The sequence below is a fragment of the Mastacembelus armatus genome, chromosome 10, assembly GCF_900324485.2.
Source record: "Mastacembelus armatus chromosome 10, fMasArm1.2, whole genome shotgun sequence".
In the NCBI taxonomy this organism is placed as follows: domain Eukaryota; kingdom Metazoa; phylum Chordata; class Actinopteri; order Synbranchiformes; family Mastacembelidae; genus Mastacembelus; species Mastacembelus armatus.
The window spans coordinates 8,556,105-8,578,815 of record NC_046642.1 but is presented as its reverse complement, the minus strand read 5'-3'; the positions used below and the strand labels follow the sequence as shown (position 1 = coordinate 8,578,815).

Here is a 22,711-nt window from a genome sequence, read left to right as displayed (position 1 = left end):
TACCTCATCACATAGGAATAGCATCGGCAAAAAAGGGCGAGGTTGAGAAGTGTTGTGCAATATGCATAATGACAATATTACAGAATCATATTGTTGCTGTTTCCTTTCCATTGATCTGAATTGATGTTTGACAGTGGCAGTTGAAAGATATATTTTCAAAGGCATTGTGGGATTACCCGTTAATGTCGGTACCAGGACCTCTAGTCATTGCATCTTATAAAGAGTTGTTACTTGCGGAAGCAATATTTTTCAAAGCACCAACATGAATGAAGAGGGGCAGTTAGAGCCGTCTTTTGGCTGGCGGGCAACTCATGTAATGAGCCTAAGAGGGTTCCAATTATTTCACTTGCGATCAAAAAGGAGAAGGAGATTACTTCTCTTGCCTCTTTTTTCTTTGACATTTTGCAGAGTAACATCTTTTGATAGTGGCTGGGGGAGAGAGGAAAAAACGATTGCTGGTGTGTGCCTGATAGTCTTGAACATGCTCCAGCAGTACAGTCTTTTCTGTCTACCAGAGACAAAACAATGTTTTGTCAGCTCACTGATTTTTTTTTTTTTCCTTTGTTTTTTGGATGTGTTTGTAATAAAACCACTTGCAGTGCATGTTGCATTAGCTTCCTCTTAGAGTTTGTCACCTGCATAAGACAGAAAGAAGCTTTCATATGTCCGCAGGCTTTGGCTACAGCAGACTTAATGGGTGATCGCTGCCATATTTTTCCACAGTGCTATTGTAAATTGTGAGGAGGCATGTAGCGCACTCCCTCACTCACTGCAGTTGTTTTCCTCCTCTGCTTAACAGTGTAAGTCATGTTCCATGGAATACAAAGGGGAGTTGAATTATTTGATTTTGTACAGATTTTTTTCCTCTCCTATTCATTATTAAATTCCCAGATTACAAGTAAAAGCACATTAGATGACTGGGGGTAACTAAAAGGATTTCTTCACTATAGGGTATCAAACTATATCAGCCTAGGAGAAATAAATAGTGAAAAAAAAACAAAAGATAAATAATATTATGTACTTCTGCACTGAGACAAAGAGAACTCCTCCAATCTGCATCAGCACAGATAAACATCCACCCCTAAGATATGTTCTTGGTAGATAACAGCTTAGTGTGTATGTGTGTGTGTTTGAAACACACAAACACAGACACACAGAGCAGAGCTTTGATAAGCACAGAAAATTACTACATGTTGTTTATGGTGGCAGAACAAAAGGATTTGAGGTCTTCATTTCAAGAAATCAGGCTGTGGAAAGGTGGATGCAAGGTCTAAGATGCATTTCAATTGGATAAATTTGACTTCATAATATAGACATAATTAGGGGGTAACAAGATATGTGCACAAGTGTATGTGTGTGTGTGTGTGTGTGTGTGTGTGTCTGAGGTCTGGGAATACAGTGCCTTACTTTCCCCTGTGGATCCACTGCAGGGGTAGGAGACAGAGATCCACCGTCTGTTGCTGTTTTCCATGACCCCATATATTCCCCCGCAGTGAAAAACGATGTTTGCCCCCCAAAGACGGCCCTAATACAAATTAAATTAAATGAAGTCAGTGCAGCTAATCCTTGTGTTTCAGCTGCTGAAATAACCCCCCACTCCACCCCCCTTTCGCTCACGAATGAGTGGGTCAAGCCCGTTGCATCTGGCCCCCTCTCCATTGGCGCTGCTCTCAAGCTGCTAGGCTCCCAGTCCCCGACGGAGACGACAGCAGGCCCCGCTCCGACTTTCTGCCCCACTGCAACTGTATGTGTGTTTGTGTAGGAGCATGTGTGCTTCACTGTAACTTGTGTTATTTCTTTTCTGACTCACACCATGTTTATTCCCTTTTGCTTGTTTTGCCTGTGTGCCTGTGTGTCTGCATGTGTGCATTCTTCAAGAAAGATTTATTTTTGTTTGTGACTAGCTTACACTTTTCACACATATTTCTTGTTTTTGCCGAGGTTTCGATTTTTTTTTGTAAATTTACAGTTAAATATAAAATATAGAGAATTAACATCCTCATGTCTCTGAGACAGTATACTAAACAGCTTTGTAATCAAAAGCAAACAACAGCATCAGGCCACATGCCATTGGATTTAGTTTTGTTCCGCCTGTGCCCTGATAGCAGCCAGTCACAGTCCTGTTAACAAGCAGGATTTACAGATACGGTGGTGATGTGCAAGCAGCTAATACTTTGCTGTCAATCCTAGTGCTAACATCTGCCTAGAAAGACCATCCCAAATATTAGCAGCAGATGTGCTTCACATTGAAGCACCGGTAAACAGGATCAAAAAGCTAACTAGGCTTTCATAGTTAAATCACTGATCATAGTAGACTTGTTCTAACACAGGCTAAAATATCTCGTATGCCCATCTGTTTAATAAAAAGCCCATTTCTATGATTCGCACTTTGGCATCCAGCCTGATCACCCACCCGTGATTTGCGCACCAATTCTGATTTGTGAGACAAAGTGCACCGTCTGAGTTTCAGCAGCTGGTGTACACAGATATTGTGTTTAGGGGCCTGTGGGTTAGGAGGGTGGGTGGGATTTTGATGAGGTGAAGTCTGCAGCACATGTTTGTATGTGTGTGTGGCAACATCATGTGCATTTGTGAGTGTGTGTGTTGCTGATCCGTGCACCTGCACACATGCCCTTTGAAAGCTCCATCACCCCTCCATCCAGCCAACACACAGTGTAAACATGGTTTGTTTGAGCAAGTGGCCTGGGGTAGTTGGATTAATGAGCGCTGATGAAGTTCCACTTGTATCCTGGGTGCTGCCTCCCTATTTGCTGGAGTGGCTGTGATGTGGTAGTGTGTCTGGAGGCGGTGACTCATTCCCTTTACCCAGTGTCAGATTAAGGCATGTCAATAAACAGACCCACTCAATCCATCTCCGAGTGACTGCATCCGCTCACAGAGCCTCCCAGTCTGTAATGAGCTGCTGCAAATCTCCATCTAACTAAAATGTCTGGAAAGATGCCTTGTCACAGTGAGCGAGAGAAAAAGCAATAGGGAGGGAGAAAGAGAGAGAGAGACAGAGAGACTACAGCTGCATCGATGTGGCTGACAGCCACCTTAAGCTGCTCACAGAAAATGTACCAAGTCGTGCTCCACCATGTTGTAAAGTGCAAGGCACTCAATCAGCTCATCAGATCAGCTCTCCTCATATCTTTGCACATCTCTAAATTCTGCCAAAATTTAATTCTAACTTTAGTGATTACAAAAGTGATTCAAAGTTATGCTGCTTTAGACACAGCTCTCATGTAATCATTTAAGGGAAATGTGTTTACCTAATTTATTTTGAAGGCCCAACCCAGGGGAGCTGGGAGAAACCTTTGGGAATTTGATGTGTGCTAATTTAGTATGCCCCCTTTCCCCCTCAAAACTGGCTAATGTAGGTCACAAGTGAGAGGAAATGCTATCGAGTAACTCTCCCAGAAAAATTAAATGATTACCAAAACATACATTTGCAGTGTGTCTTCCCAGAACCACCAGAAGCTACAAACTATACCTGGATTAGATGTAACCCTCAACATTTCCGCAGTCTGATCAGAAAAATCCCCACAAACCTCTTTCATGTGGAGCCATACGCACATTAACGGATTTTGGGATGAGAGGAGTGTGAAAACTTTTTGGTCTGACATCCAAATTAAAGAAAATCCCTCAAGACTTGCCTAAAGGGGAAGTTCCCCCTATTTGAGTCTGATTGGGCTCCACAGGTTTTAAGAATCGTAAGCCGATTTCTTTTAGGAAACAGTGTAGATAGACGAGTCTTTTTCCTCCCTCCCCCCTTTTTACTATGTTAAACCATGAATCGTAATCTCATAGAGAAGATTCTTTCTTACTTGCATATAGAATAAGTCTGAAAACACAGCCCTGAACTCCGAACAGGTGTTAAATGAAACCCTATCCCTCCTTTTGTGCCGAATGACATGTTAGAGCTCTGTTTATTGTAAATGGACACTATAACTCTGTCTGAAAGGCTTAAAAGCACCAGACTTGTCTCTTAAGACAAAGACAAAACAAAAACACCAACCCTGGAAGCCACACAGCCACCAACAGTTCTGTGCTGGGCCCAAGCAGTGATTCCCTGTAAGACAACAGCTCTGGCTTAAGCCTCTTTAGCGCCAGCCGACTCCGCTGGAATGCAGACGTCTGCAAAGGAGGCCTATTATTTAAAATCTTTTCATCATGCTGAAAGGAAGGGAAATAGCTTTGACGTTGAGAAGCTTATGAATAATGAATGTTGTTTCTATCAGTGTATGTATAATTAATCACATCTCTACTAACTGGACTTCTTTGGAGCCTGTAGGCCTGAGTGACATGGAGACTGGTCTGAACTAAGAATAAAAGACAGGTACATGATCTGCAGTTTCCTATGTGGGGGTGAAACAGGTAGAGCAAGCAATAGTCTGAGTGCTGTAGCTATTTTCCTCACTTGATGAGAGCAGGGGGTGATTGTTTTGGTTAGAATGGGCAAATATTTGTTCCATTTCACACGGGAAGGCAAGAAAAATGAGGAGGAAATGCAAGCAGGAAGTGGTGTTGTGTTTACATATCTGTTTCATTGTGTATCAGGGTAGTTGTTATTTTGTTTGCTTAAACAATACCCAACACTTAACACATGTGCACAAGGACACAATTGACCTCATAATAACATTTAGTTCACCCAGTATTTTTTCTTTTTTTCTTTGTCCAGGCAAACTAGAGCAACGCAGAGAAGCTTTTAAAAACCTTCTTTCCACAGAATCATTCACTTTCACAACATGATTGATTCCCAAATGGGTTACTGGGTTTGGGGTGAATTGATGGGTGATGAAGTGAAATGATGCAGAGAATGTGGCAGGTTATTTATCACGCATGTACCCTTCTGTCACAATTGATTGTGTATAATTTGAGTTTGCAGGGGAGCCAGTTGATATTAAATGGTAACAAGTCACTGTATTCATCATGGCAAGCCCCCTTTAGCAGGCAGAAATAGAAAATGTAATCTCATCCACAACCATGGCTGTGCCTCAGGCACTCTTTCACCCTTTTTACTGCTGATCCTCCCTTAGGGGCTCTGCCCTCTCTACAGGAAGAGGGAAATCTATAATCTAGCAGATGGCAGAGGATCTATGGGAAATTCTATAATCGGGAAGAAGGTGGTGATGATGGTCCTCGGGGTGGAGAGCAAAAGGGTGTTGGTGGAGGAGGCTTAAGGCAGTTCAGGGGCCGAAGAGCATTTCTTACTTCACAGATAGTAAACAAAATATAAACCCACTCTGAGCAGGTGCCATGGTGCTCCATGTCTTTGTCATTGGTGTTATAAACTCTGAATAAGAGCTGCTTAGAGGTGCTGCTGGGTGCTGACCCAGAGGCGAGGTGGGTGGGCACCAGCACAGGCCTGCAATCTAGGAATTGTTGGAGCAGTGCTTTTGTAATGGAGCAAAAAAGAGAGTCTGTGTGTGCAAGAATGTGAATGTGCAAGAGGCACAAAATGAACCATTTCTTTTCATAGCCACAGAGAAAGTCACTTGCAGATACACACACACAGTCATAACACTCCTCTGCATCCTCACTGCCAAATTACATGAGGGGAATGCATGCTTCTGTAAACAGCCAGTTTCAGACACTGACCATCTTTTTTTACAGGGAATTGTTTACACTAATTTCCTCCTCTTTGTCACATTTTGTACCCATCACTACTCCTTTAACGTAGCCACAGCATTCCTAGATTTATAATGAAGCTTTTTGTTTTGTAATTGTCTTGCCCTGTAACCCCCCTGGATTTCTTCTCATCTCTTCCTTTAGCAATGGGATATCAATAACAAGGCACATTATGTGTAACATTTCCTTCCGGGACCGAAGGGAGTTCATGAGCAAGCTGCAGCAACAATGAAGGAAGACTGAGACTGCTCAAACAGAGAATGAAGCAGCAAAATTTGATCTGACAACTTAATTGATTCTCTCTTTTGTTCTGTATGTTTAAACTGTGTTTTAGTGTGATAGTTCACAACAAATACAGATCATTTTTTGTCAGCTAAATTGATAAGAGACAAAGAGCTGCATTCATATCAGACATGAAACACTTAATTTGCTTACATTTCCTTAAATGCAACTCGTATTTAACATTAACTTAAAAAAAATTGACTGTATGTGCTTAAGTTTAAGCAAGGTTTAGTTTAATCATAGTTTAATACTAATAATTATTCCAGACAAAGATACAGAATAGCATGTTGTTAGTGCATGTTGCTGCATCTGTCTATATTTTTCTAACTTGCTTAGTTGTTTAAATATTATACCGTGCTGTTTCAGCCTCAATAATACATACAGTATGGCAGCTGTGACATTTTTTTCTCTATTTCGCTCCTATCTGTGTGACATCTGCTGAACTTGTCGGGTGTTTACTGGTGTAACAACTGGTGTCTTCACTCCCCCACCCCTCCGCTTCTCCCTGGTGCTCCCCATGCCCCCACACAATGAATACACTTGCATTCAGACTACAGAACCAATTGTCACGCTGGGAGAAAGGCAAATCAAATCTTACAGCAGCAACTAGGCAAGGAGATTGCTTTTCCTCTCAGTGCCAGAGGAGCGGCCCCATTGTCCCTGTGCCTCAGGTTTTACTGGAGAGAAAAAAGCACAGGGTGAAAATACGAAAGTTACTGGGCTGCAGCAGCTGGACTGCAAGTCTGCTGCAGGTCAAGTCTCACCCATTTCCTCCCATCTTTGCCCTCTCTCCCACGACTCACTTTCCACTTCCCTCCCTACTCATCCTGACATTGCCTATCAGTCACTCAGTGACACCAGGGGCTGCATTCCTCCCTCCAGTCCTCCAGATGAAACGGAACAATAATTATGGGGATAGAATGGCTCTGGCCGCCAAACTGGGGCCGTTCAGATCACAACAACACATTGTCCAACCTGATTAAGTATCCATTTGTGGCGTCCTTGCTGTAGTTAAGCAGTCCTCATCCTCTTGCCTGAAACTTGACCTCTCAGCAAGATATACTGACATGTCCTCCAATTTGAGGTCATTCAGAAATGTGGGGGTGAACATTAAATTTCTTTACAGGAAGCCTGAGCAAATGCATCTGATTCTTCTTCAGAGTAGGCACTCTTGAGTGACTCATCAATGCCAAGGTTATGCCCTCAGATAGTGGGTGTTTGTTTATTTCCACAGAAAATTTGATAAACCTAGGAAATAGGGTTAACTCCACTGAATGCTTTGATTAATGAAAAGCTGCTTTATTGTAGATGAGCTGGAGTGGATGTGATGGTGACCCAAAAATATTGAGACACTTGAATTTTATGAAAAATCTTTTGGTTTGATATACTGCACACTTAAAAAGGCTCTGTGTAAAAATCCTGAGAGATAACTGCATTATGGAAAGTACAGTTCCATTTCAGGACTGTAACAGCTTGAGAGCAGGAACATACTGCCTTCCTCTCCAGGCCGTGCGCACACAGAACCTGCCATCCAAACCAATTACGGCAGCAGCCAGAGTGACATTCACAAGAAATTTTCTATCTTGTCTTTTAAATGAAGTTTTCCCCTTGTTACTCATGCCTTGCATTTTCATTAGCTTTTCAGTGACTGCGCAGCCACTGTAGCAGATGAGGCAGTTTAATTCATGTTCAGTGGGACCAGAGTGGAGCACAGGTGAAACACAAAACATGTGCATAACATATGCATATACAGAACATGTATGCCATAGAATCTATAGTAGAAGTATTTATAGTTCTTTATATCTATTAAAAGAATGATACTATCCTTTGATAAGACATAAATATTTCTAAATGGTAGAATTTATGAATTAATCAAATAGTATGTGTTAATCTTTAATTAATGATTAATCTGAGTTGCAGTATGTTGCCACCGCTGTTACCTTTAATGTTTAATGAAGTCAAGCTGAATGAGAGCAAAAGGAGTCAGAGGTAATACAAGAGAACAAACATGGTGTGCTCCAAATTAAGGACTTATAATAAAATGTTAATTAAATTCCTTTTTATGAATTATCTTCTCTATAGTAATGAGTAAAGGTTTCATTAGGGGTAAGTGGTAAAGAGAAGGAATAATGCTAACCTTCAGCAAAAACGCATTGCATCATAATTTAGCAAACCCCAATCAGAGACCTGTGATTGCGTAGGTGCTTATCATTATATCATTATACAGTTTTCCTGCAAAAATAATTATGAGTGAAGGAGAAGAGATGGCAAAAAATGACTTATTAAAAACAGATTAACAGATTAAAAACAGACCCATATACTTTTTTAGATAACTACACCTCTGTTATAGAAGCTTTTTAAAGTTTGCAGCTAGTAAAAATAAAAGATCAGTGCCAGCCCCAGTCAGATAATAATGCTGTACAGCTTATATGTTGTCTTTGAAGCCATGAGAAAATGGCATCAATACCAAGAATCTAGACAAACAAAGACATGCATTTGGTAGCATTAACAAGCTCTTACATTTTTCATACACTGCAAACAGGTCATGAGAGCTGTTTGCCAGAGGTAAACACCACACATTGGCTGCTGTGATGTGCCAGCATCACTTTTATTTATTTATGTATTTATTTATTTACCTCAGAAGAGATCCAAGAAGACTGGGACTATTATTTGACATTTTCTTCACTCCCCCATTCTCATTAAGACTCACACAGCGGCATTGTGTTTTCACTTCCATGCAGACACTGAAAAAGTTCAAAACGTTCAACCCCATTAGCATCTATTAAGGAAAAGTGTGCACTCAGTTTTAATTCAGAACTGTTTGGTCACCATGTATGACAGCTGTGCATGGCTGCTACTACCTCAACAGCAGGTCTGTGTCAAGCGTGTAGCCCACTTGATAATCAGCAACTGTGCTCCAATGCCTGCATTAACCTTTCTTATCACATGGGTGACTTTTTTTCAACATAGCTTTGATATCAGTACTGTAGACTTCCCATGGAAGTGAGCCATCGACACAGCTTTTATCAGGATACAGCATCTCCGTGGTGGAATTTTAAGTGAAGGTTCTGCTTTCTTTTTGCAGAAAACACCTGCATCTTATCAAACTTTGTCAAAAGGGTTATATCCTGGCTTTTCGCAGGACTGGGAAAGTCCTTTGAGAGGCTTTGATACCCTTTGGCCCACTGACATCTTACCTAGTGTGAGTAGATGCTTAGCAGAAGCAGGAGGGGCTATCTGCTCAGTGTACTGACTCCTCTGTCCATGTGCTCTTACACAGCAGACATTCTCTTCACTAAATAAATATTGAAAAAATGAATGTAGGATGCCTTTGAACTATGTTCTCTAATGTGGGTCAGAGATCTATCGTATGCATATTCTGAAAACCTTTTCATCTGCAATTGCCGAGTTAAGATTCCCCTGGTACACTCTTAATTTCATCTACTTTTCTTGCAGTTATTTATTTAATATTTCTCCATGAATGTCTTCTCAAACATGGTAAAAATGAAGAGTTCAGAGGAGAAAAAGGGAAACTTTTCTTCTCCCTCTGTCTGCATGATAGTCTGTCCTCCCTAATGACTACATTTTAAAGACAGTGGGCTGACTGGCAGTGGAGGGAGGGAGCAAGGGATCGAGAGCAGGGAGGGTGAAAAGGAGAAGAGAGGCTGTGCTCACTGCAGCACTCTCCTTAGCTCTCAACTCCCAGTCAGCCTCTCTGTGTGTGTGCTTTGAAAGAGAATAGGATTCAGCCCTTTGAAAGCCGAGGCTGCTCACCGGGGCCTTTGTGTAAAATAACATTTTAACTGAAAGCCAATTACTAGTAACATTATTTTGGTTGCATCCATTATTAAAAGTACCTCTCTTTGTTGCCCCCACCCCCCCCACTGTCATAATCCCACAAACACAACCCCCCCAACCTGCACATGTATCCCACCCCCTGTTTCGTTCTCTTACAGACGGAGAATTATTCCATTGACTCCAGTTACGTGAACAGCAGAGCCCACCTCATTAAAAGGTATGTCTTGATTAAGAATTGTTACCAGCACCTCGTTACCATTGTTATCTGTAATTGTTTTATCTAATGAGTGCACAGCTACTCTTGCAGCAGTTTGCTTGTGTTTCTGCATGTGTTTCATTCAGTTTAATTGCACTAAGACGATAAGACTTTAGATAAGTAGAATTACTCCATCATGCATTCAGTAAATTCTTGTTAAAATGAGCTACAAATGTGTTTTCAGATTATTTGATTACACAGAACAGCAGAAACTGCAAGTAATAAATTACAGATAACCTTATAACTCTAATAATTTGGTTATTAACAGGTTAAAATATCTACTTAATTATGAAATGATTTGTCTTTTTTTTCAAACAACAGTTTAACTGATATCAATAATTCTGTGTTTTTTATTCTTGGGTAAAGAAGTGAAGCATAAATGTTTTCATTGTGCATCTTTATATAGTCCACCTGACCCATGATATTAGAAAGGGTTGCAGGAATGCAGGGTTGAGGGTTAGGATGGGGGTCATACAATAATTCCCTCCAGCCATAGTGGTTTTTGTAACCAGACTCACATCAAAAACTACAATTCTCCCCTTTTACCTGCAGCTACGGGACATTCCAGACTTTCTTTTGTTTGTGGCAGTCCCAGCATTTTGAAAACCCATTATGGCAATTTCCCCCTCAAAAGATTCCCTGCATTAATGTAAACAAAGAGCATTCAAGTGCGGGCCTCTGCAGCACACTACAAAGAAATCCCCTCAGGAGCCAGTGAGCCTATGGTCTGGGACAGGTGCAATTATAGTGATAACATCAGAGACCAGCATTACCTCCACTGCAGTCCTCTCTCCCAAGCTGGAGAATATGAAGCTTGAGCTGGGGAATGCAGCTACTTTGCACTGTCCTTCACTTCCTTTACCTTTCTTTTTGTTTGCACACTTTTGTTTATTCTTATTTTCTCCTTTGTCTATTCATTTTTTCTCCTTTCTAACCTCTTTTCTCCTCTTACACACAATCATGTTTTTCCTCTCCTGGAAGAACACATGTTCATATATTCACCCCTATTTAGTGTTGTTTGTAAAGCAGAATTTGTTCCAGTGGGATGGAAATCAAATGAAGGGAAATCACGCTGTTACTGTGCAGCTGTTGATTGTAACCCCCACCCCACCCTCCTTATTGACTGTGAGCCCCAAACAAGACAGATGCTCAGTTTGTATGCTTCCAGCGTTTCCTTCATCCATCTTCCTTCCAGGAATTCCTGATTACTGCAGTATTTGTTTGATTGTAGTGAGTGAATGCCTCCTGTTTGTTCAAAGTGATGTCCTTGAAGCCAGTGCATCCATCCAAAGTGTTCCTGCCTGAAACACCCAATAGCTGCCATGGTGTTTGTGAAGTTAAAAAAAATACCCACTTAACCGACAAAGGCTTTAGACAGATTGAAATGTTCTTAGTTTTTCATGGTTACTGCAAATGTAGAGGCTTGTGTGAGGCTGTTGTTTTTTTTAACTGAGATTTATATTAAAACGAGGAACTATTTAGGTGTTTTAAACTCCTGGAAATTGACCTCATAAACAGCAAAGAATTTAGAGGAAGGACATAAAAAAGGACAGGGCTAGAAAAACAGACAGCACTATCACAAGTGGCTGAGGGAGTGCATGTGAGCAAAGGTGATGTGACAGTTAATCAACATTTCCGTCTTCTCCCTCCTGGCCCCCATGTAGCACATCGACATTCAAGGACCTGGAGGGGAATAGTCTGAAGGACAGCGGCCACGAGGAGAGCGACCAGACCGACAGTGAACATGACGTCCAGAGAGGACACTATGTTGACACGGCTGTCAATGATGTGCTGAACATGACTGTCCCCCCTAATGTTTGCCAGCTGCCAGAGCAAGGTAAGAAAATCTGTGTTTGTGCACGAGTGTGTGTGTTTAGACTGCAGCATCATTTGGAGAATGTTTCAACATAAGCCCAGTGTGTATTTGTATAAGCACCTGAGTTTTTTAATGCCACCAGAGGATCTTTTTAGGTGCATTATGCCTATTATCAGCTTTAGATGTGCAAGTATGAACAGCATCACACTTTTTTGTCTTTGATGTCCTTTTAGGGCAGCTAATGTGAGGGATCTCTGACAGTCAAGGCTCCCCTTTGATACAGGCTTAGGCAACCTTATTGACTGATAGCAGCCATGTCTGCACTTGATGTGAGGACATCAGATATGTTTGAATGGCAGCAATTAGGCTCACAAAGGTAGAAGGTGGGAATCTACATATCTCCATGTGCCCTCATCCATTATTCAGTGGGATCATTTAGCAGGGAGTTAATGTTGATGTTTCATTTCTGACTCACCGTTTAAAAAGACATCCTCTTGGTTGGCAGAAGTCAGTGTAAGGGTCACGTTCATTCTTAACTACTGCCAGTTAGACTGAAGAAGAGAGTGGGTCAGAAAGTGGGAAAGAGAGCAGAGAAAGCAGGATAAAGTTGGTGCAGACCAGGATGTAACTCTATGCACCTGAGGGTATTTACTGAGCTCAAAGGAAACACCACATGCACAGGTGCAGCGGCTCAGCCGAGAACCAGCATGTGTGAAAATTGCAAACACTTTAGTATGACTCATATTATTTTGAGTGTGAAGGAAACGCCGGAAAATTTATTTTAAACGCACAATCTTACCAACAACACTTACAGATACCACTTGTTTCTGAACTTCACTTTTGTATTGTGCTCCAAGTTAGGAACTTGTGCCAAATTTTGTTTTTCTTCCCTCAATTAACATCAACATAATTTTGGTTCCTTATTACTAACACAGTAAGGCTGTGCGCTCTCTCACCACTATACTTTCTACCCACTCAGCTGGTATAGATGAGCAAAATTTTAATGAGCAAGAAAATAGAAAAAAAAATGTAGAAGAATTAAGATTATGTGATTTCTTAAAAAAAATTATATTTATCTGTCCATTTCTGTCAGTGGTCTCTGAAATCTGTGGGTGTTGAAGAAGCAGTAATGGACATGTGTAGGTTCTTTTTTCTGGACCAGTTGCTTCACTTGGAGCAATTTGGCTGTTGATGTTGTTTGACTGGGGAATAATAACATTAGACAACCTGCACTTTATGTTGATCAAGCTTGGCGTCATACAGATGGATCAGCCTTTATGGCCAGAACCCCTGCTTTGTAATGACTTGGCTGAGAAGTACAAATAGACTTATATATATTTATATATATATATATATATATATATATATATATATGGGGTCAGGGAATATTTAGACCATTACATTCAGCTTGTACTGTGTGTTCCTCAGTAGCAGCAGACAGTAATGAACAATGAAATGTGAATTTGCTGACTATTGGTTGCCAGCTGTAATTACCTCACAACCCCCCAAAATTCGTCTGTCTCTGAAAAATGCATGCTGACAGGTCTAGTGGTGGGATCTCATTATTGAGACAATTAGAAATGATGTACATGAAGAATATTACAAGTAGGGAGAGCTCTCTCAGGCAGTTCTTTTTTTCATTAACACCACCAATGATTGTATCTGTTTCAGCAAAATGGATGCATGCCTCCTGAATGTGTAATGCAGCTCCACATTGCTAGTAAATAGAGCAAGAGGCTATTTCACAGTGCTGTCTATTCTTTTGACCAGAACGAATAGATGATAACAAACGATCTGTGTGGAATTACAATTAGATGGTTTGTTATTGGTCCTCTTCTTTTTTTTTTTAACTTTTTTTTTTTTTTTAACTTTTTTTTGTTGCGGTCAGCTACAGACTCACTGCTGGCCAGCAGTTTCTCACAACAAAATGGCTTCATTGGAATCTGTCCTTCTTTTGTTTTGGAAGTCAGTCAGCATCAGTGGTCACACCAGAGAGTAATGAGAGGCTGCTCATAATTATTAAATGAATTGACCAAAGATCCTTACACGTGCAGAAATGTAATGACATAGCAAATGAAATCGTCCCTCTATTACCATCTCAACGGTCTAATTACATAGTTAAAGGGCATAGTGGGCTGATGGAGATGGGCAGATTCAGCATGACGCACAGTTGAATCTGTCTCTTCTGCTGTATGAGGGTTTTACATTGTCAGATTTTTTTGTGTGTGCGCTTCCTCGGGAGAACACTATCCTCCTCATTTCCCTGCTTCATTTTCTTTTGTGCAAACCAACATGAGTGCAAAGGCAGAAATAGAACAGTTGAGGGTTGTATAATATGAGAACCGCAGTGGTTACAGTCATGTGATGATGTGGTTTACTTTGAACTCTTGTGTCTTAATTGACAAAAATGGACACGTTCCGCTAGGTCTATTGAGTGAATGGAGGGAATTGTCAGAAAACAAATAGGCATGTTCACTAAACACCCCGCTGCTTAGATGTCTTCTGGGAGTAACTGTTGTGTAGTGCGTCTCTCTTGCCAGCTAAGGCAGAAAACAAGTTGAGAGACTGCAATTGCCAAAGGACAACAACACACACAAGCTGAGGAGAGAAGGGCCTTGTTTTTTGTGTGTTTTTTATTCTTCTGTTTTCTTGAGTTGATAAGTGCTGAGAACAAAGGGAAGCTGGAGGGGAGAAGGAGGAAGGGTTAAACTCTCAGGCTTTTACAGTGCAAATGTTTACCATTCCCAGTGCCATGTAAAGGTGATGTTTGCCCAGGAGATAAGCCGTTACCTTTACACAAAGACCCTACATCCCCATCATGTTGTGGGCTTTCATGTGGGAATCCATTTGTGTGACAAGATTTGGCTGCTAACTAACCCAGCGCCATATCACAGTGGGCATTTTTTTTTCCTCTGTCATTTTGGCGTTTGCTATTTGGCTTTTGTCCATCACAGTTATGCTTTTTTCTTCAGTGATGCGGAACAGTGCTCTTCATTATTCCTGCACCAACCACTACCAAGGTAACTTTCAGCAAAGTGCTTGTGAAGAGATTTTAGACTTAAATCTGAGCGAATGCCTCTGTTGAATCCCTGCCAAGAATCTAAAGAGGCGTGTGAGCTCTTTTTGAAAATCTGACCTGAAATATCCACACCCAGTGGATTAGATTAGGGAAGTCTGAAGAACAAATTACATTAAATCTCCTCAAATCTATAAAGGAAAAGCTATCTTTATATAATGGCTCCCTCATATCTGTCAATAGAATAAAACTGAATGATATCACTGTAACTATAAACTGAGAAAAAGAGCTATATAAAATGAATTCTTCTTTATCTTTATAGGCATGTCTGTGAAGTTAGGGGGATTTGGTTGAAATGTGCGACATGCTAGCTTTGGCTCTGTAGAACCATTAGTGTCAAGGAAGAAGCAAGGAACAGACTCCGAGGGGGCTGGTGACAAAGAGAGCTAAATCTGTTTTTTCAACTTCCCTTGATTGTCGTAGCTCACACTTTAATTCCTCCCTGATATGGATGAGCCGTGGTTTTTAGGGATCAAGATTCATGTGTTGTTAAATCGCTCAGTTTAGCCTCTGCAGGAGGAGAGATTCATGAGAGTGCATGATTTCATTATACAGTGTCTGATTTGAGGTTTTTGGGCTTGATTTTGGAATTATTTCCAGGTCAATGTACTTCTTTAAAAAAAAAAAAAAAAAAAAAATCCCTTACTTTTGTCTTATTAGACTCAAACAGATCCAAGACTACTCAATTAGCCAGAGAAGGGAACAGGCCTCTTTTATTTTTGACATATTCCTTGGCCTTCACCTCTGGAGAATATCTCTCATCTATCTGTTAGCTCCCTATGGGTGTGTGCCTGAAGCTGGAGCCCAAGAATGGAAGCCCCCTCCGTGGACCGCAGACTTCTTCTATTCCATTCTTCCATCAGCAGATCCACAGGGTTTCGCTGTTCCTAATTGATTTCAGCTCCCCCCACCTTTTTTTCTCTTTCCCTCTTCCTACATATGTCTTTCTGTGTTTCTCTTCTGTTTTCATCCACTGACTGCAAACATCTCCAACCCACATCTCCCAACTTTGTGCCAGTCAAGCACTTCCTTCCCTGTGCTGAATTAAAGAAAGAGTAAAGGCACCTCACATGTTTCTGCTGAAACTATGCCCTAAATTCAACATGGGGAACATTTCTAGTTTGCAGTTCTCTGATCTACTAACGAAAATGCTGACAGGTGTCAGAATCAGGAAGGCAACAGGAACAGGGCTGCGCTGACAACACGAGTAAAGGGAGTGTGTGTGTGTGTGTGTGTGTGTGCGCGTGTGTGTGTGTGTATGTGTATGTGAGAGGGAGACAGAGATGGTGAGATGAGCTGAGAGTCTAGTAAGCATTCTTAGCGAGGCAAAATAAAAAGAGGAAGAGAGGAAACAATCTCTCTGACAGGTAGGACTGTATTTTTTTCTCTCTCTCATATTCCAAGAGAACTGTGAATGTGCCAGAGGACTTGACTGATTCTCAAACAACGTTTGATTGAATTAAGCATCAAAACTCTTCCTGTGATTTGGGGCTTGTGACGACACTTGTTGCATGGATATTTTCTGATTAGGTTAACATACAAACTCGATGCTAGGACCATCCATTTTGATTTGGATTTGCCTAATCTAATGGGGAACCCTTGGTGGAGGTAAAATGGCTGACAGTGACAAAGAGCTCAGTGCAGTACAAGCATTAAGGAAGACAGAGTGCACACACTGCATGCTCAAACACACTAGAGAATGCTTGCAAGCAGGTGTAGTGATGTCTGTAATGAACAACCAAGATGCAGATTTTGTCTCTGAGAGATAAAGACTTGAGGAAAAAGAAGGAAATAAATGTTGTTTCATGCTGTGTCCATCTGGCCTCATCTTTTTTTTAACGTGCTTACATTACTGAATGAAACTGTGTGAGGTTTCTGGCTCTGTCTCGTTGAAATTACACCCAAAATAATAAAATTGACCAATATTGATTTTCCCCCTAGTATATCAGATGAGACATCTGCCACCTAAAGGGATTTTAAAAAGATTTATTTTTATTTATTTATTTTTTTACATATTTCACTGTTTTAAGGAAACCTTTTTCTGCTACCATGGTTTTATGTCTGTTCAGCATTTTTAAAAACATGTCTGTGGCCTGTTACTAGTATTTGTTTGCAGTACTGACATAAGTAAAAACAGAAAATTCTTTAAAAATCATGTTCAAGCCCACCCCCTAAGTTCTTCAGTTAATTTCAAGAGGGAAAAGTTAAGAGATTTGAAGAAGGACTTAAACAAACTTGACATGTTTTGATTCTCTGTTTCGTTTTTACAAGCATTGCCTCTAGCTGTTCTTCCTCAACTGCACTCACTAACACAGACACAAACAAAAAGGCAAGCAAGAGGTCTTTATCTCCAGCCTAGACTGAAAACATATAGCAATGTTATAATACTCTAATGGCATCCCCTGAACCCTCTTTCTGCCAAAGCTCTCCTGAATGTAACCAGTGTATTTAATCAGCTCAAGAGGGCACTGCTTATCTCTCTGCACTTGTCATGGATAGCGTATTGAACATATCAGAGAGAGAAATGGGAATAGTTCATTATTTTCCAGGGCTCACAATGAGTTTGATGTATCTCATTGCAGACCCTCCACTGACAGCTCATTTTCTAGACAATCCTGGCATTCAGTTCACAACGCGGCAGGGCAAGAGAGACAGAGAGAGAGGGAGGAAACATAGAGACAGAGAGAAAATAGGGCTCCGGATCTCCATTGCTTATTCATGACGCTATGGCATGCTAGGTGTGTTAATAATCTCCGCAGAAACCAAGTGAATCACAGTTGTTTGTTGAACACCCAGCCAAGCTGGGCCCCAATCGACAGCAGATGGGAAAACAGGGGGATCAGGATGATCCCAGACAGAGGGAGAGAGATTAAGAACAGGTAATGTGCTGAAGTTGATGGGGTCTGGGTGTGTATTAAAGAGAGAGGAGAGTACCTGAATTTTAAATGTTCTGAGAGTGTGTACACGCTATATTGAGTGTGTGTGTGGCTGCAAGTGTGTGTCTTTAAAGGTTAATCAGGGAAGGAGAGGAAAAGAGCGAGAGAGGGGGAAAGATGTAGAGATAGCACCAGAGAAAATACTATGGCTAGGGGGAAATAGAATGAAATTCAAGCATATATATAGAAATGTCTGGAATCTGCTCACCTTCTGTGGCTCACAGTGTTTCTAGTTCTTGTCTGAGGAGCTGAGGCAGCCTAACTGCAACACTGTGTTTTTAATTCTTGGAGGTCACCACGTAGGCACAACACTTCATCCAGTGCAATAAAAAGCAACTAATGCTCGCACAGAGGGGGTTGTTGCAGCAGCATTTGTACTGAAATAATACACAGGGACCTGTGTTGGGGAAAGTTACTTGCAAAAAGTGAGTGATTAAAAATCACCTGTAGATCTTAACAAGACAGGTTAGATTTGATTATCTTACTCAATCTGTGTCATTTTAGTTACTTTAAATATTTCCATGATATCCCTCTGTCACCTACAGTGGGTACGGAAAGTATTCAGACCCCTTTAAATTTTTCACTCTTTGTGTCATTGCAGTCATTTGCCAAAATCAAAAAAGTTCATTTTATTTCTCATTAATGTACACTCAGCACCCCATCTTGACAGAAAAAACCAGAAATGTAGAAATGTTTGCAAATTTATTAAAAAAGAAAAATGAAATATCACATGGTCATAAGTATTCAGACCCTTTGCAGTGACACTCATATTTAACTCACATGCTGTCCATTTCTTCTGATCCTCCTTGAGATGGTTCTGCTCCTTCATTGGAGTCCAGCTGTGTTTAATTAAACTGATAGGACTTGATTATGAAAGGCACACACCTGTCTATATAAGACCTTACAGCTCACAGTGCATGTCAGAGCAAATGAGAATCATGAGGTCGAAGGAACTGCCCAAGGAGCTCAGAGACAGAATTGTGGCAAGGCACAGAAGTTTACAAGGTTACAAAAGAATTTCTGCAGCACTCAAGGTTCCTAAGAGCACAGTGGCCTCCATAATCCTCAAATGGAAAAAGTTTGGGACGACCAGAACTCTTCCTAGACCTGGCCGTCCAGCCAAACTGAGCAATCGTGGGAGAAGAGTCTTAGTGAGAGAGGTAAAGAATAACCCAAAGATCACTGTGGCTGAGCTCCAGAGATGCAGTAGGGAGATGGAAGAAAGTTCCACAAAGTCAACTATCACTGCAGCCCTCCACCAGTCGGGGCTTTATGGCAGAGTGGCCTGACGGAAGCCTCTCCTCAGTGCAAGACACATGAAAGCCCGCATAGAGTTTGCCAAAAAACACATGAAGGACTCCCAGACTATGAGAAATAAGATTCTCTGGTCTGATGAGACCAAGATTGAACTTTTTGGCGTTAATTGTAAGCAGTATGTGTGGAGAAAACTAGGCATTGCTCATCACCTGCCCAATACAATCCCTACAGTGAAACATGGTCGTGGGAGCATCATGTTGTGGGGGTGTTTTTCAGCTGCAGGGACAGGACGACTAGTTGCAATTGAAGGAAAGATGAATGCGGCCAAGTACAGAGATATCCTGGAAGAAAACCTCTTCCAGAGTGCTCAGGACCTCAGACTGGGCCGAAGATTCACCTTTCAACAGGACAATGACCCTAAGCACACAGCTAAAATAACAAAGGAGTGGCTTCGGAACAACTCTGTGACAGTTCTTGACTGGCCCCGCCAGAACCCTGACCTAAACCCAATTGAGCATCTCTGGAGAGACCTGAAAATGGCTGTCCACCAACGTTCACCATCCAACCTGACAGACCTGGAGAGGATCTGCAAGGAAGAATGGCAGAGGATCCCCAAATCCAGGTGTGAAAAACTTGTTCCATCATTCCCAAGAAGACTCATGGCTGTACTAGCTCAAAAGGGTGCTTCTACTCAATACTGAGCACAGGGTCTGAATACTTATGACCATGTGATATTTCAGTTTTTCTTTTTTAATAAATTTGCAAAAATTTCTACATTTCAGTTTTTTTTCTGTCAAGATGGGGTGCTGAGTGTACATTAATGAGAAATAAAATGAACTTTTTTGATTTTGGCAAATGGCTGCAATGACACAAAGAGTGAAAAATTTAAAGGAGTCTGAATACTTTCCGTACCCACTGTACATCACCGCCCACTTGCAGAAAGCCCACTTCTTCACAATTTTCTCCAAAGTTTAGTCATTCTCTCCATTAATGTATGTTTATTAGCAAGAGGTGCAGGTACGTCCAGTTTAATGTGGAATTGCCATGGAACACAATTTACATTTTACTGTGCTAATCCTATCTACACGTAGATGTAAATTCAAAATAGTGACAGCCTATTCTGCCATGGTTTTGTTTATTTGTAATCCACAAAGAGTGAAAGTTTAGAGGCTGTTGCATGCCACTGTGTCATGACAGCAAAAGGAACAATGAGTCAATGCAAATGATTTTTCCTTCGAGAGATACTGGTGCATGTTTTCATTCACCATGTTGTGGCTTGTTTAATGAAATTTTACATGTAATGAAACAAACACAGAGCCAGTTAATGTCACACCAAGGAAAATGAGGGCATAATTTTGTTTCAGCCAATGCCCCAAAAATGACATATGCCTATGTTGAAGTGACAAACCGTTTAGCAGATGTAGTAATTATGACTGGATCAGAGGATGAAGTCAGGTTACACCTGACAGAGTCTTGGTTACACCTGACAGAGTCTTTGCAGAGAGTGAACCGAGGTGGAAACATTGGACTTTAACACCGGAGACTGCTAGTTGTTTTTCATTTGCTACTCAGAGTCATTATTGGCTTTTGTTAAGCATAAACACAGTGGTTCCATGACCCCAACTACATTTATCACTGTAGCCATGATGATGGATTTTCTCTAACCTGAACCAAGTTATTTGAACCCAAACCACAAGTTGTGCCTAATCTAACCTTAACCATAGCACTGTCACATCACGAAAAAGGCTTATTCTACAACTGTGCCTTGTAAGGGTTTTGAAAGGCATAGAGAAATGATGTTGCACTGTCCATTTGGGACATCTCAATCATCTTACGTCTGTCATTCTAAACAAGAGCTATACTGTCACATATAACATATTCTATCATTTAATGTGGTAGACCTGTTGTAGTCAAACCAAGCCAGTAACAGTAATATACTGAAAATTATAGTCATAATTGACATTACTGGCTTACTGGGAATAGTGATTTGCTCACACCAACTTGGTGTTTTTTGATGGTTTTTCTGACAAAAATGACAGGTGACTTCTCCCCTTCATCGTGATCAACATCTGATCACAATAAAGCCAGGAAAAGTCTTCAGGCACTCGTTGGGAAAGCAAAGAGTAAAGATGTTTCTTTAGTCAGACATACCTGTTTAAAACACTGTCTCGTTTCAATCCCTTCTGTCTTCAGTGAATAAAACAATAAATAATAAAACAGGCTGTTTACATCTGGTACTGTTTAGAGGTAATACAGTAGAAGTAACAATATTGCAAACATAATGGAGAAAAAAACTATCATATATTGTCACCAAAAGATTAGTAGCAGAGAAAGGAAAAGGAGAAAAGAGAAATCATGGCAATATTGCAAGTCATATCAATCACAATAATGTAGTACCATCAGTAAGAAGAAAAGTAAGAATTATTTAAAGAAAGGGCTTATCGCTTCCCTTATTCAAACCTGGATGTATATTACATTTTTAAAAAGACATGCCTCAAAGACAGACTGTGTAAAAATAACATGTCATTAGAATTAAAACTCTAGATTATTCTATGCCATGACATTTTGCTGAACATCATGCAAGCAATAATTAAATAATGTCTTTTGAGGATAGAAATAATTGAAGCTATTGAGCAATCCATCAGGCGGGTTGAGTGCTTAAAAAATCCTTCAAAGAGAATCCTATTGGATTTTTAAATTTGATGCCCAAATATATCCAGGTTTGAAAGAGGAAATACATTATAAGCTATTTCTATTTTAAAAAAAAAAAAAAAAACCTCTTATTATCCTTACTCATGGGACTGCATTATTTTCAAGGAATGTGACTTGTAATGTTGATTTTTTTTTTTTTTTTTTCTTTTTATGATATTATTACTGTGATAGTTATTTCATTGTTTGGAGTATTGTTCATTTTGATGCATTATCTATGGAGAGGACCAGGAGTAAAGAGTCAGATTTTACTGACCGTGACTTCCTAGATTTTAGAGTTTAATGGAAACGCGTGACTACAAGTACTACTACTGTATTAACTCTAATGTCTGCAGGTCAACTGAGAGAAAAAAAATTATAGCACAATCAGGGGAATGCATCCCCATCTGATTAGCCATTGTTGTCTGAAGTATCAGAATGCAATTTGTGTTTGTTTGATAAAGTAAAGTTGGCCACTCTGCCCCGAGGACACAAAATGGCATATAGGATAATCTCAGACCCCATCCTTTGTCAAAAACATGAGTCGCTTAATACTCCTTTACAAAAGCATGACTTACCACAGGCTTTTTGTTGGAATGGTATGACTATAGACTGGTAGCAAACAACCTGATGAGGACATACTATACACATAGACCAGCTCAAAGGACCTTCTGTGTGTGGCTGGAAGTGGGCAGGATAGTCACAGAGTGACTGCCAAAGCACGGCTTGTATTACAGGGATCCCAGGATATCAGACACCAGGCGGCCTGTGCTCCCTCCAGGCAGGGCAGAGTCTGGCAGCTGGCCCATAGCCCAGATAGCTATAATCAGCTCCATTACCTGTAGTACTGACTCCCATTTAGGAGCCCTCATAGTGGAACCATGCTTATACTGCAGGGATTAAGGATGCTGTGAAATTTAGGAAAAGTCCAAATAGCATGTAGCTGCACATGCTATAGCTACACCTGCTGC

The 22,711-nt window shown here is 40.7% G+C and overlaps 1 protein-coding gene across 4 annotated transcripts in view; it reads left to right on the top strand.

Moving 5' to 3' along the window:
• The window catches only part of pcdh19 (protocadherin 19), a 57,153-nt gene that overhangs the window by 18,719 nt on the left and 15,723 nt on the right, over window positions 1-22,711 (top strand). For 2 of the 4 annotated variants that reach the window (XM_026330217.1, XM_026330215.1), the window contains exons 3-4: window positions 9,870-9,928; window positions 11,632-11,804. In XM_026330217.1, the coding sequence (XP_026186002.1) occupies window positions 9,870-9,928; window positions 11,632-11,804 (232 nt within the window). Of the gene's footprint in view, window positions 1-9,869; window positions 9,929-11,619; window positions 11,805-22,711 lie in introns of all 4 variants that reach the window. The other 2 variants (XM_026330216.1, XM_026330214.1) reach the window with 1 other exon arrangement.